At 38.7% G+C, this 13,500-nt stretch overlaps 5 protein-coding genes across 10 annotated transcripts; 2 read left to right on the forward strand and 3 right to left on the reverse strand.

The window, feature by feature from the left end:
* Positions 1 to 2,134: 2,134 nt before the first annotated feature.
* LOC108842220 (glucan endo-1,3-beta-glucosidase 13) lies at positions 2,135 to 4,223 on the reverse strand. The gene is made up of 3 exons (XM_018615066.2): positions 4,064 to 4,223; positions 2,691 to 3,977; positions 2,135 to 2,338 (listed from the first exon to the last, which is right to left on the reverse strand). The coding sequence occupies exons 1-3, from the start codon at positions 4,128 to 4,130 to the stop codon at positions 2,304 to 2,306; spliced, it is 1,389 nt and encodes a 462-aa protein (XP_018470568.1). The 5' UTR covers positions 4,131 to 4,223; the 3' UTR covers positions 2,135 to 2,303.
* Positions 4,224 to 7,629: 3,406 nt separating this feature from the next.
* LOC108842222 (small ubiquitin-related modifier 1-like) lies at positions 7,630 to 8,804 on the forward strand. Its single transcript, XM_018615072.1, has 3 exons — positions 7,630 to 7,850; positions 8,327 to 8,476; positions 8,558 to 8,804. Exons 1-3 carry the CDS (start codon positions 7,770 to 7,772, stop codon positions 8,648 to 8,650), a joined length of 324 nt encoding a protein of 107 aa, XP_018470574.1. The 5' UTR covers positions 7,630 to 7,769; the 3' UTR covers positions 8,651 to 8,804.
* Positions 8,668 to 10,200, forward strand: LOC108842221 (putative F-box protein At5g55150). 6 transcript variants are annotated; one of them, XM_057002662.1, is made up of 3 exons: positions 8,668 to 8,808; positions 8,958 to 9,066; positions 9,165 to 10,200. In XM_057002662.1, exons 2-3 carry the CDS (start codon positions 8,991 to 8,993, stop codon positions 10,046 to 10,048), a joined length of 960 nt encoding a protein of 319 aa, XP_056858642.1. In that variant the 5' UTR covers positions 8,668 to 8,808; positions 8,958 to 8,990; the 3' UTR covers positions 10,049 to 10,200. The 6 variants fall into 6 exon arrangements, with proteins under 6 accessions (XP_056858642.1, XP_018470570.1, XP_056858640.1 ...); XM_018615070.2 differs by lacking the exon at positions 8,668 to 8,808 and having other exon boundaries at positions 8,907 to 9,066; positions 9,165 to 9,247; positions 9,320 to 10,200; XM_057002663.1 differs by lacking the exon at positions 8,668 to 8,808 and having other exon boundaries at positions 8,907 to 9,066; positions 9,165 to 9,247; positions 9,332 to 10,200.
* Positions 10,201 to 10,409: 209 nt separating this feature from the next.
* LOC108839859 (uncharacterized) lies at positions 10,410 to 11,449 on the reverse strand. The gene is made up of 3 exons (XM_018612635.2): positions 11,301 to 11,449; positions 10,887 to 11,087; positions 10,410 to 10,797 (listed from the first exon to the last, which is right to left on the reverse strand). The coding sequence occupies exons 2-3, from the start codon at positions 11,076 to 11,078 to the stop codon at positions 10,660 to 10,662; spliced, it is 330 nt and encodes a 109-aa protein (XP_018468137.1). The 5' UTR covers positions 11,079 to 11,087; positions 11,301 to 11,449; the 3' UTR covers positions 10,410 to 10,659.
* A 393-nt stretch (positions 11,450 to 11,842) lies between these two features.
* LOC108840599 (uncharacterized) lies at positions 11,843 to 12,645 on the reverse strand. Its single transcript, XM_018613435.2, has 2 exons — positions 12,418 to 12,645; positions 11,843 to 12,333 (listed from the first exon to the last, which is right to left on the reverse strand). Exons 1-2 carry the CDS (start codon positions 12,496 to 12,498, stop codon positions 12,076 to 12,078), a joined length of 339 nt encoding a protein of 112 aa, XP_018468937.1. The 5' UTR covers positions 12,499 to 12,645; the 3' UTR covers positions 11,843 to 12,075.
* Between the last annotated feature and the right edge of the window lie 855 nt (positions 12,646 to 13,500).

The following is a 13,500-nucleotide window of genomic DNA, read 5'->3' on the forward strand; positions in this document are numbered from 1 at the left end:
TGTGTACACCCTCATTCACTATTGGTTACAATGGCACAATCCAGGGCCACTTCAAAGGGAAGCGGGGTCTTCGCCAAGGTGATCCACTCTCTCCCTACCTCTTCGTGATAGCTATGAACTGCCTCTCTCACCTCCTAAATAAAGGCGCAGCTGAGGGTAGATTTGGGTACCATGCTAAATGTCACTCCTCCAAGCTCACTCACTTGTGTTTTGCGGACGATCTACTGATCTTCACGGACGGTTCACTAGCCTCGGTTCAAGCCATCCTGCAGATCCTCCATGACTTCTCTCTCCACTCAGGTCTGGCTGTAAGCGTTCAGAAAACGTCATTTGTCTCTTCGGGTCTGACTCAGGATCAAGTGGATGCTATTGCCTCAACCACAGGACTTACTTCGGGCTCCCTTCCTGTACGGTATCTTGGCGTCCCTCTCACTTCTCAAAAGCTCTCCCTCCAGCTATGCTCTCCCCTTCTGCAGCATATAAAAGGAAAAATTAACTCTTGGAGCTCTAGAGCACTATCATTTGCAGGGCGTTTAGTGATGCTAAATACAGTTATTGCGGGTATCACAAATTTCTGGTCATCAACCTTTGTGCTCCCGAAAGCGTGTATAAAGAAGATTAACTCTCTCTGCAGTACCTTCCTATGGCATGGTTCTACGGAGGGCACTCACTCTGCTAGGGTAGCTTGGGATACAGTTACACTATCAAAGGAGGAAGGAGGTCTAGGCTGCAGGGATTTGGTCGCTTGGAATACTGCTTGTTCTATAAAACTCATATGGCTCTTATTCACAAATGCAGGTTCTATATGGGTTGCTTGGTTTGTGCAAGAGATACTAAAAGGAGATGTTGCTAACTACTGGATTACAACACCTAAGCAACGTTACGCGTGGTTCACTAATAGGCTTTTGAAGCTGAAGCATATTGCTTACGAATGGATTAAGATTCAGGTTGGCTCTGGTACCTCGGTGCGATTCTGGACTGACAACTGGTCTCCATTTGGTAGCCTCTCTGATTTCCTTGCGCCTCAACGCCATAACTCAATGGGTGTTCCCTTAAACTCCTTGCTACGTGACCTCTACTCGGATGGATCCTGGAGTATTCGCCCGTCAAGATCAGAGAGACAGGTTCAACTTCAGGTTTATCTCTCCTCCCTTCAGCTATCTGACCTTCCTGATAAGACTGTTTGGGTAGTTAATGGGAGCGAATGGAAAAAGTACAATACGGGAGCAATTTATAAACTACTAAAACAGCATGGGAATTTGGTACCGTGGAAGAGTGTGGTTTGGAATAGGGGAGGTATTCCGAAGCATAGCTTCCTCACATGGCTCATTACACTGGATCGCTTGCCAACTAAGGATCGTCTCCTCTCGTGGGGCCTCCAGGTCTCTCCGCAGTGTCTTCTCTGTGCTTCTCCACTGCTTGTGGAGTCGCGTGATCACTTGTTCTTTGAATGTTCTTTTGCTTTTGGCTTATGGGACATCTTTGCGAGGCGTCTTGGCATCGCTCCCTCTCACTCATGGGCGTCTACTCTGTCGGACATGCAGGCACTAGGGGGCTCGTGTTGGCAAAAGAAGCTCACTCTCATAGTCTGGCAGTTAACCCTCTACTCTCTCTGGCTGGAACGGAACTCGCGTTTGCACAACCAAGTCCTCAAATCGTACTCCCAGATCGCTTCTACTATGGACAGAACTATCAGAAACCGAATTCAGTGCTTTAGAGAAACCAACCCTGCGGTTTGCTCCCTCATGATGCAGTTCTGGATGCAATCTGCAAACTGAACCGCTTCCTCTTCATCGCTCCTCATTACTTCGATACCATCGACAAACTGATTCATCTTCCAACTACTCAAGGGCTTTTTGATTACTGGGCTTGGGTTTTCATTTGCTGTGTGTTATTACGGGCTTTATATTATAGAAGGGCTTAAATTATGTAAGGGCGAAAGCCCATAACTAAGGTCTTGGCTAGACCTGTTTTCTTTTCCTTCTCATGCATTTTAATAGAAAAAAGGTTTCAAAAAAAAAAAAGAATTAGTTTAATGCTAATTGTCTTTTTTTATCGCGATTAATTAAATGGCACGCAACTCCGTGAAATTTGATGTCATGTATAAACGTCGTAAAGATTTAACACAAAAAAATAAAATACTGAGACTATTGTTATACCGACGAAACCAACCAAATATACAATAAAATGATAAGAAATCTACGAAAATAAATAATCATATAATCTCGAGTGACTAAACAATATATAAAATAAATAACGAGAAACTGCAACTAAATTAATCCTCCGGATCCTCAATTTCCATTTCAGTGCCCTGTTGGAAACTCGCATTTCCCGTACTCTACAAACACGAAAAGCAAGAACAAAACAAACTAATTTAATTTTTATATTTCTGTCTGGACGTCACAATGTAATTTTATTCGCGTATATATACGTAAAATCTAATAGCGGAAAATTTATCAAAAACAGCATATGTTGTTGAACTATCCCAACTTCCATAGTTTGATCATCTAACTAACCATCATCCAACTACCTTACCCATCCCTTCAAGAATTTCAGGAAAATATACAAAAAAAAATCGGATAAGAGCAAAAGTGTGAAATAATATACACGTAAAACCTAAGTACTAATTACGAGAAAATTAATTATTAATTGAAATGATAATTTTCTAGAGAAAAGGATAGAGTACGTACTAGGAGGTTGCGAGACCACGTACGCTGCACCACCAAAATCGCACGTGCCAGCACCACGTGCGTTCTTCTGATAGTAACTGTTGAACGCATAAGAAGCGTGTGCCTCTAACGATTCCGGATCGTAACACGTGGCACCCTTTTGAATCGGACGGCAATCAGCGCCTCCTTCGCCGCAAGCGTAGTCCAGACCTTCCTGTAGCTTCTCCTTCGACGTTTTCCCGTTCGCCACACACCACGTCTGTCCCACGTGCGTCGACGACGGTGACTTAACCGGAACATTCTCTTTGCTATCGTCAACCGGCGCTGACTTAGCGGAGAACGGAACGTCATACACTTTGTTCTCGTTCGGGTAAAACAGCCCGTAGTTTCTCTCGGACGTGGGCCCCGTTTTCTGGTTCTCGTTGAACAGAGCGAACAGATAGACGTCGAGCGGCTCCTTAGGCTTTAACGGCGTGCCGTTTCCCGTCAACACTCTCTTCACTAAACCGCCGTTATAAGCAGCCGCGTTAGCCGAACCGGCGCCGATCTCGTTCTCGTCTCCGGCGGAAGGCCATCCCGTCTCCGTCACCACGACTTTAACGTCGTTGAATCCCACGGCGGACATAGCCGCGAAAACGGCGTCGATCTGCGCGTCCAAGAGATTCTCGTACTTCAAACCGTTGCCGGAATCCACATTCCCGGCGTTCTCTTTGAACAGCGCGTACTCCAGCGAGATCTTATCGGCGTTCGCAGCGTAGGCGAAGAAGGGGTAAGCATTCACCATCAGATGCGACGACGTTTCGCGGAGAAAATTTAACATCGGTTTAATCACCGGTTCGATTAAATCCGGTTTAAAAGAACCGGCCGAAGGAGGATACGAATTCGCCAGCGCGCTCAGAGCGAGCGGCGACGAGATCTTGATCGACTCGTCGAGGTTGAACTTAGCGAGCGAGCTCCGGACGTTCTTCATCGCGGGAACTAGGTAAGCCGTCGTGTTCCCGGGATCGACGAACACTTCGTTCCCGACGGCGATCGCTTCGATATCGGTCGCCGGCGTGTGTTTCTTGACGTTGTCCTGGACCCAGGCGTCGGTGTAGCTCTGATCCTTGGCGGCGGCGGAGAGGTGCTCGTTGGGGAGGGAGACGACGACTTTGATGCCGGAGTTCGCGAGCGCGGCGAGGACGGATGAGTCGGTGTCGTAAAGCTTGACGCGGTTGATCCCTTGGGATTTGAGAAGCTCGACGACCTTCTCCGGGGGCGGGAGATTGTTCGCGATCCGGCCGTAGTTTACTCCGATCATTCCAGAATCTGTAAATAAACGACAAAAACGAAGATGGGGATTATAAATTCAACAGATTCATACATTCGTAAGGAGAGACGATGAAAATATATACCTGCAAGTGTGAAGGGAATGACTGAGAATGATGAGAGCATGAGCAGAGATAGAACGCAGAGAGACATATTGTTGCAGAGATTGGGAAATGTTGGTTTTCGGATGAGCTAGAGCTGCTGTTTATATAGTGGATTATGAGAGGGAGTGGGTGGGACCCCACCAGAGGCGGATCTATATAGGAGTTAGGGGGTGCATCTGCAACAGGTTAAATATAAGATTTTAATCTTTAAGCTTGTTTGTGTAATAATTAATAGCTCAGTTGGTTACATACTTTGCCTATTATCCCCCCTTTCCATGTTTCGAAACCTCTCCTTGCACCCTTAAATATCTGTTTTTCTTTAAGTTTTGAATTTCTCTTGTGTAAATTGGATCTAAAGTATATTTAGAAAAAAATATGACCCAGGTAAAATTTTGTACTGGGTCCGCCACTGGACCCCACGTGAAATAGTGGGGACGGTCTTTTTGTTTTTTTACTAACTGTTAAAAATTGCGATTTTTTGTACTATTTTCAACTCGTGCACTCAATGACGTGTGGAAGTAAATTGCGAGACCGTTTCAATGGGAGCTGTTTCAAATGCAGTCAGATGGTGGGTACGTGCCAAATTAGCATTAGAATTTTACTGTTTTTTTTAATAAAAAAATTATCATGCAGCTTTTTATACTTAAAACGTTATGTATGATTATAGAAATGGATTGTAATCTTTCTTTAATCACGTTAGATTACATAGTCTGATAAAACCAAACCAAACCACACTAAACCAATGATCACTAGTTTATTTGTATCTTTATAAAATTGATTTGAATTTAATAATGATATGACTGCATTGGCGTTAAAGAAAAATTATTACAACCGTTGAGCTATACGTAATTCAGTCAATATGTTCACTAAATATTTGGTCACCGAGGCAAATTAACCATACCTTCATTTTTGATAGTATTAATAACTTGTTGAAAACAGCTATAATATATCCGTTAAAGTTAAAAATTCATATAGGCGACGAAACTGGTCGGATGAGTAAATAAATAATGGATGACGTGACGCATTAACTTATCATTAACCTGCTATAATAGCTTGGTAAAATTTATCGTTTGTTGTTGGAATATCGACCTTTACTAGTATATAATCACTTCATGGTGTTAAAGAACACTTTCTCATCGAGAAATGAAGAATCTATTACAATGGGGGCCATGGACATGGTGACATTGTTCTATCTCCTAAATTTGAACGTTGTAGCTCTGATTTCTAACGTCTCTTTTTAGAAAATTCCCAATTATTCTGCACTTTCTCCCATTTGGATGTATTATATCGATAAATGGTTTAGATGAAATCCGGTGATCGAAGGGTACTGTTCTTAGAATTTAAATGACATATATAAATGCCTAGTAGTTCATTTGTTTATTTACAAGTTTGATATAAGAATAACGTGTAACATTTTGTCTTTTTCAAATTCAACTTCTAACTAGTAAATCAGATTTAGCAACTTGGCCTATATTGATCAAAAAAAAAAAAAAAAAAGCAACTTGGCCTATAATGAACGCGTTTAGATGTGTCATATGTGGCAAAAATTATGAACCATGTAGGTTAGCTAATCAAACACCTCAGGCTTTTTCTCAAAAAAAAAAAAACTGGATAATAATGAATCAAGCTAAATGGTCCATATATTTGGTGTCCGTCCAAGGAAAAAACCGATATTTGTAGTTTAGTTGTACTACACAAGTTGAACACTACTGCTATCTATTAATTTTTGATGTAATTACTAATTGAAAAATAAATAACTTAGCTATACCGACGTGAAATATGCATTTACGTTTTTGAATAATCTTCATACGAAATTGTATTAACCTGTTAGTGACAAACTGCCAATAGTTCATTCGATTTTAATTTATTTATTTTACCATGAATGATTTGCATGTCACTGTATAAAATTAATTTAACAATTCGAAGGGATCGTAGTCCAGAGGCTGGTTCAATTCTATGCACATATGCTCCATACCAATGTACATATGGTTGCTATTACAATTCGAAATTAGGATGGTCTAGATACACCGATATATACACACACACACACACAGATAACAAATATAATATTTTGGATTATGAAAGTTAACTTTACCATTCTATATATGTTTGTGGGGTGTATCGACATCCAGCGTACGTTATCTTTCGCCCAGGCTCGAAGTCGGTAAGCTCTGGTTCACACGGAAACGAAAATTGAAACACAATGTACATGAAAAAAACATTATGTTATACAGAGAGATGTCACTTTCATATTGACTTGTTTCTACCTATTACCTCCATACTCCAAATATGAACGTAATAAAAGTCTAATATGAATACAAATATGCACATATAGATAATCATTTTTTCTTATCAGCCAAGAAATGGAATTCAATGTGTTAGGTCACTTGTATGATGTCTGTCCACCAAGTTGAGTTTTAGATAGGAATGTTAGCTGCTTGTCCTTGATGTCTACGCTAGGACAAAAAAAAAATGTTACTATATAATAAAATAAATATAGATGTCTATTATAGTAGTGTCTGGTTGCAGTTGGTAGTCGTCACGAAACATAGACTAAATAACCATTCACATACTACGGTTTACATAATTTTGTAAAACTGTTTAAATATCATGCTTCAATTTATGCTGGGTCTTTATGATACTGTATTCGAAGGAGAAAATACAATCTTTAACACAATATACTCAATAATGAAACTCAAAATTCTAACTCTTAAGCTTCAATAATATTACATAAACAGTGTTAAGCATAAGAAAGCAACATAGAAACAAATTTTGTAACTAATGAGTAATGTGCAGATACACTAGTTAGGAATGTTGTTATATCACTGTTTTCATGAAGTTTGTTTATTGTTGTCCAAACTTTTTTTTTTTTTTGATAATTCTGGTGTCTGGGCAGTCACATTCCCAACTATCCTCCGAAGAGAGTCCAACGCTCCAACGGAATGGATGTTAAATCCGTTGTGGCCAAGACTCGAACCCAGGTGGCGGACAGTACAGCTGTACCTCCTTTACCACCAAGCTACGAACACTTGGTTAAAACTTTCTTCAACATTTTGTAAAATTGATAAGATAATCTTTTTGAACATGAATTTTGATAATTGTATTTAATGAAAGCATGTTTTAACCGGAATAAACATCTACATGCCAGTGTTTGTTTATATGTCAATACAACTTGTAATCGTTATACAATTAAATGTTGTTCGTTCGTTTGTCTACTGTAATGTGTTATGATAAATGATGGTGATTAAAGTCGCATGTTGTTAGATTGCAGTTGCATAGCAAAATAAACAGGGCTTCCTAGCAAAACAAAATAAACAGGCCTGGTGGCTTTTTTACAAATTTATGATTCAAGGCAAGTTGTTTCACGTTTTTTGACTAGAAGAGTAACTAAGCCACATGTAAGCCCATAAGCGTAACTTAGCCCAACTACAAATTCTCTGGATCGAAACGACAACATTTTAATTACAGACACGACGTTCTGCCAGCCGTCGGATGTCAAGGCGACCAATATTAATCAACGGTTCGATAGAGAAACAAGAATCCGATGCGACCAAAGAAGTGGGGTTTCAGTCCTTTTTTTCTTTCTATTATTCTCTCCCGAATCTCTCTCAGAACTTCTTTCTTCTCTCAGATCAGAGTTTGTTTTTTGTACCGTCTCGCCCCGGCCGGAGAATCTGATAAAGGGAAGATGTCTGCTTTTCAGGAAGAGGACAAGAAGCCCGGAGACCAAGGACCATCGGCTCACATCAATCTCAAAGTCAAGGGCCAGGTTCACTCACTCTGTTAACTTCGGTTTGTTTTCTAGGGTTTTGAGTTTATCAGGAAATTTAGTGTTGTAGAACTGGAATCGGGCTCTATATCAGTAACATATTGAGAATTTTAACAGGCATATATGTCTGTCTACAAAGTTTCTTAAAACAGTATGTAAGCTTGTGTGTGAGTTCTTTACAGTAGCAGAGATTCTGCTGTAAGCGTGGCTTTGTGTATGAGTTCTCTGAGACTTGTTATTAATTGGAGCAATCAATAACTTGTTTGTGATTTGTACACATACCAAACTCTTGTCTGGATGTGGAGATTGTGATTATATATGTTCATGAATCCATTGGAATGTTGTGTTTATGCAAATTATAGTCATGAAAAAGCCTTATGTTGGTTTATAGCATACGATTTTCTAAGATAGTAACTGACTGGTAACGATTTGAAGTGACAATCATTAATCTTTCTCTCTGGATTGGTGATACTTAGGATGGAAATGAAGTCTTCTTTAGGATCAAGAGGGCCACTCAGCTGAAGAAGCTGATGACCGCTTACTGTGACCGTCAGTCTGTGGATTTCAACTCAATTGCTTTCTTGTTTGATGGCCGTCGTCTCCGTGCTGAACAGACTCCTGATGAGGTCAGATCACTCTCTCTAGCTTTTCCCCCTTTTCGAGTTGTTTCATTTCCTAAAAACTTAAAAAAATCTCCTTTATTACAGCTTGATATGGAAGAGGGAGATGAGATCGATGCAATGCTCCATCAAACCGGTGGTGTTACTAATGCTAGTGGCATGTCTGTGGTCTGGGTTTAGTGGCCTTAAGTTTCAATAAGATAAGAGCGTGTCATATATATTTATGAACAGTTTTCAATAAGACGGTGTGATGTTATTATTGGATCACTAAATATCTGATGGGCTTTGTTTAATGAGGCGGTAGCTTTACCTATAAAAGCTACTTTTAACCGTGTTTGGTACGTTTGCTTGACCCCCAAGTTTCTCTTAACTTCATAAAAACCTAGCTTTTTCTTTTTTTTCAAGCTTCTACCGTGACAAAATCAAATAATAATGGCTCTATCTTCTTCTTATTCCTCCTCTTCGTCCTGGTCGGACCTACTCCCAGAGCTTATGGACACTGTGTTCCACAGCCTAAACGATGCCAGAGACATCCTTAGCTGTGCCACCGTCTGTTCTTCTTGGAGATATTCTTCTTCAGCCGTGTACAGTAGCAAGTTTGTCCCTTTACTCTTTGTTTCCCATCCCTCTTCTGCTGCCGATAAAGAAACTCAATTCTCTGATCACTTTAGGGTTTTGTCTCTGGATAATTTAGTTTTTTCAGGTAACGATCAGAGATGGATTTGCGGAAGCACAGGAGGGTGCTTGTTAACCCTCAATGTTTCTTTCCACTTCGAGGTAAGTTTACACAACCCATTTACTAACACCGTTGTTTCTCTGCCACCGTTGATATCTTTTGAGGATGTTCAGCGGTTGCTTCAGTTCCAAGCCATCTCTCCGCACTCTGGAGCCCTAACCCTAATAAAGGAGTTTGTAAAGAAGGCAGTCGCTTCTAAAAGTTTATTAGACTCTGACTGGGTTGTGCTCATAATCTACAGCACCGATGGAGGAAAACTAGGGTTCTGCAGACGGGGAGATAAACAATGGACGGGGTTAGAGTCTGCTGATCACATCGATGACATTGTGTTCTGTAATGGTGTCTTCTTAGCCATGGACAGAACTGGAGTGATATATCAGTGTGAACTTAACCCTAACGATCCAAAGGCTGTCCCTTTATGCACGGCCTCGCCGTTTCGGTACGATCCTTGCAAGAAATACTTTGCAGAGTCGGACAACGGCAAACTGTGGGTGGTTCTACAGAAGCTAGACGTTAGCGAAGATTTTGATTTCACAACGTATTTCGAGATTTACGAGTTTAACTCAGAGACGAAAGAGTGGACTACGGTGAGAAGCCTGAGAGGAAAAGCATTGTTCTTGAGCCCTCAAGGTAGATGTGTAGCGGTTTTAGCAGGTGAAGCCGGAACTGGAGGGTTCGTCAAAGACGATTCCATTTACTTCATCGATGGGAGTCCAAGTCTTGGGCCATTGAATCTGAGCGTTTTTGAATGGGAGAGTAAGCAAGTCAAGAAGCTTCTTCACCAGTCAAGATATTGTAGTCTTATGTTCTGGGTGACACCTGCAGATGTTCTTCAAAGATAGACTGACGCATTTTGGGGTTTATAGTTTTCTTTATTACGTAGTAAAGGTTTTGTATCTTTCTTCCAGTTTTGATTCTTGATTGTACATTAGATTTGTAACAAAAATACAAGTTCTCTGCAGCTTTTTCATAACTATCAAGAAGCTTTTCTCAATGTGTATACTCAATTATTCAAATTGAAATATAGCTTTGAAGATTTTATTTACTGACGGCAACCAATCCACGAGCAAATCAATTTGTAGAAAACTATTTTATCCTAATCGTAATACTAGAAAGAAAACAAAAATTGTCGGCCTAGTTAACATTCTTACTAACCGATCTAGGACTAAAATAGAACCACATTTCTCGAAAACACAGAGAAAAGAAAGTAACCAAACTTATGGGTTTGAGATTTGATAAAATGAGAGCAAACATACATAAAGGATCCAGTGTACACCAGAAACATTAAGAGGCACCAATTCACTAATACCAACACTTGTTAGTTATTGTGTCTAGACTACTACTTATGACTTCCCTCACACCTTGTCGGAATCTTAAAGTAAGGAGAGATTACAAGTGGATCTTAAGCAAAGTGACAATTTGAATAGCCTTTACCCATCTTCTTGAAAAAACCTCAAGACATGTTGGAGGAGCCTGTTGCAGGGCTTGAATGACTGACAACAAGTGGCGGACGCAGAGCTTTATGGTTAGCTTCCGCTTCCTTGCGAGCTGTGTACATCTCCTCCGTTTCAACAACAACCATCCTTTTAACCTGCAAAAGAAGAAGATTGGTATATCACTAAATAAACAATATCATGCTTGGGGGGGGGGGGAGGCAGTGAGAAATGAGAAAAAAAAAACCTGTTGAATCATTCCTCTAATGGAAGAAGTGTTGGAGTGCAAAACAGTGCGGTGGCATCTCCGGAGTCCCATGGCCTCGAGTGTACGCCTGTGAAGCTTCCTCGTTCCAGGGAGACCTCTCACTAAGGTTATGTACAAGCTCTGGCTCCATTCAATGGGAACTTGCGCTTTGAATGCTCTAAAACCACTCATCCTTACTTTCTGTAACCATGAGAAAATAACCACAATACATAACCGTTTAGTAACATATATATATAAATCAAGCAAGCAGCTTCAATTTCAAAGCATAGACGGAATCACGAATTGAAACCTCATTAGATCGATTACATCAAAAGCGATAACAAGAGTTGCATCAAATGAAATAGGATAAGAGGCAATCAGGTTTGAATCGCTAACAGAGAGATGGATGGATACCTGGAAGAAATGGATGGGAGAAGTCCGGTGAAACAGATCGTTCGACGGCGAACAGAGCTCGGAACAATCGTTGAGCTTTCGCTTTTGGCCAAGGGTTTTAGCAGCACGACAGTCGTGAAATGAGTTTCACAATAGCTCAAGCTATAAATTTTGGGCTTTATTTAGGCCCATTAGCTAACAATATCTGTCATACCGGCCCTAACCGATGAAATTAAACTAGATTTCCTCTTTCGTATGTGGTACTTCATTAATCTTGAAAGATTGACCATATATATTTGTTTTTCAAAAGTCGAGTTTCATTAGGTTTTGTCAGTGATTTCTTTTTTTTTTAATCGGTAAACCTATTTTCATTTCTATTTTTCTGCAATAAAAAACATAACTTATAAATGTTCCAAAAAACATATCTAAAACCATATGTAAAAAGCAGCAAAGCTCAGTTTAATTCTAAATATTGGGCTTGATTAGTAATAACTAATAATCTACTAATGATAGACTACAGAGGTATTTCATAGTAGCTGTCTAAGCTGATAACACAACACAACAACAACAAAAACATTGGGCTTGATTAGTAATAATCTGCTAATGATAGATCACAGAGGTATTTCATAGTAGCTGTCTAAACTGATAACACAACAATAACAACAACAACAAAAACCACACAGTTGGTTCTATGATTGTTCGACTCATGACTCGAGAGATGTACCCAAAAGAGGTACATGACTTTTTTTTTTTTTTGTAACACTGAGGAGGTACATGACTATATTATCATTTATCATCATACTCCTTTAGCTGTGTTGATAGGCAAACCATCATCATCACCCCTCTTGCGATAGTCTCTACCCTCTTCCCTCTTTTCAAACTCCTTTTTCACTTTCTCCTTATCCGCTTCAGAATCACTAGGCACGTTGACCGCCTCCGCTGCTCCGTCGTAAGCCTTCTCTGACGTCTGGCTTGCAATACCTTGTCTCTCGATCTCCTCCACCGTGGAGAGAGGATCTCTTCCTTCTTCCCTTCCTCCACTCGCGTTTCCTCTCTACATATATTAGAGGAAACCCCCATAATTTAATTACTTATAATTTATTTCATCAAAACATATATAGGAGAATTAAGAACATACCTTAAGATAAAGAGAGTAAAGACATGATGATCTTATATTAGGCTTGGAGATTAATCTCTGGTTCAAATAATTTCTCAACATTTTCTTTTCTTTAGAGAGGGTCTTTCACTTTTGAACTGTGGCTATAGATTAGATCAAACCATTAGAAAGACTTTTTCAGATCACTTATGAGAGTTGGGAGGTTTCTGGACTCTCTTACCTATTCCTCAGTTGCCAGCTGATGTACGAATCTTACACTATGAATCTATGATTATGGTGTCTCATCAACGGAGTTATGATTATGACGCCACGTGCGTGTTACGTGTTTATACGGTTGACAAGTTTTGTACCATACCGCATAAATATTGCCAGTAAATATTCATCTCATTTCTTTTTGTACGGTGTTCTAGAATTTTTTTTTGTTTCAATATATATAAAATTTGAAAAGTTTTATATAAGATTTTGAAATTAATTGATTAAAATATTTAAAATTATTGTATAGTTTTTTGTCTTATTTATTCAGAATAGCAAAGAATAAATATTTTATTTTCTTTTTTTGTTAATATTACTATTTTTTATAAAAGTAGATTTTTTTATTTTGTGTCTTTATTAAATGTATTTTTTATGACTAATAATATATACAATCTTTTAACTACTTTAATCATAATATCTTTTGATATCTTTTCATTTTAAATATAAATATATATATTTTAAAAATTCTAACAAATCCTTTTAAAAGATTTTAACAAGATCTTAATTTTCAAACATTATATGTAAATATTTAAAATATTTTAACAAATCCTTTTAAAAGATTTTAACAAGACCTTGATTTTCACACATTATACGTAAATATTTTTAGTAATTTAGAAATTAGTTATGAATTATTATTATACATAAATATATTTTATTAAATTAAAATATAAATTTAATCCTATTTTATCTATTATATAATCATAATCAATCATTATAAGAAAAAAAAATATGATAAAATATATTAAATTGTTAAATTTTTATATTTTATTTTCTTAAATATTTATGTTCAAAATATAATACATTGGTAAATAGATTAACATTAGCAAACTATATAATACATATATACAAATT

The sequence above is a fragment of the Raphanus sativus genome, chromosome 2 (genome assembly GCF_000801105.2).
Source record: "Raphanus sativus cultivar WK10039 chromosome 2, ASM80110v3, whole genome shotgun sequence".
NCBI lineage: Eukaryota > Viridiplantae > Streptophyta > Magnoliopsida > Brassicales > Brassicaceae > Raphanus > Raphanus sativus.

What these genes read in the sequence shown, in the direction of transcription:
- LOC108842220 (XM_018615066.2), bottom strand. Translation starts at nt 4,130, where the DNA reads ATGTCTCTCTGCGTTCTATCTCTGCTCATGCTCTCATCATTCTCAGTC. An exon ending in CATTCCCTTCACACTTGCAG is followed by an intron (nt 3,978 to 4,063) that starts GTATATATTTTC and finishes GTTTATTTACAG; the next exon opens with ATTCTGGAATGATCGGAGTA. An exon ending in CGTGGTCTCGCAACCTCCTA is followed by an intron (nt 2,339 to 2,690) that starts GTACGTACTCTA and finishes TCGTGTTTGTAG; the next exon opens with AGTACGGGAAATGCGAGTTT.
- LOC108842222 (XM_018615072.1), top strand. Translation starts at nt 7,770, where the DNA reads ATGTCTGCTTTTCAGGAAGAGGACAAGAAGCCCGGAGACCAAGGACCA. An exon ending in ATCTCAAAGTCAAGGGCCAG is followed by an intron (nt 7,851 to 8,326) that starts GTTCACTCACTC and finishes GGTGATACTTAG; the next exon opens with GATGGAAATGAAGTCTTCTT. An exon ending in CTGAACAGACTCCTGATGAG is followed by an intron (nt 8,477 to 8,557) that starts GTCAGATCACTC and finishes CCTTTATTACAG; the next exon opens with CTTGATATGGAAGAGGGAGA.
- LOC108842221 (XM_018615068.2), top strand. Translation starts at nt 8,963, where the DNA reads ATGGACACTGTGTTCCACAGCCTAAACGATGCCAGAGACATCCTTAGC.
- LOC108839859 (XM_018612635.2), bottom strand. Translation starts at nt 11,078, where the DNA reads ATGAGTGGTTTTAGAGCATTCAAAGCGCAAGTTCCCATTGAATGGAGC. An exon ending in TTAGAGGAATGATTCAACAG is followed by an intron (nt 10,798 to 10,886) that starts GTTTTTTTTTTC and finishes CTTCTTTTGCAG; the next exon opens with GTTAAAAGGATGGTTGTTGT.
- LOC108840599 (XM_018613435.2), bottom strand. Translation starts at nt 12,498, where the DNA reads ATGTTGAGAAATTATTTGAACCAGAGATTAATCTCCAAGCCTAATATA. An exon ending in TTTACTCTCTTTATCTTAAG is followed by an intron (nt 12,334 to 12,417) that starts GTATGTTCTTAA and finishes TAATATATGTAG; the next exon opens with AGAGGAAACGCGAGTGGAGG.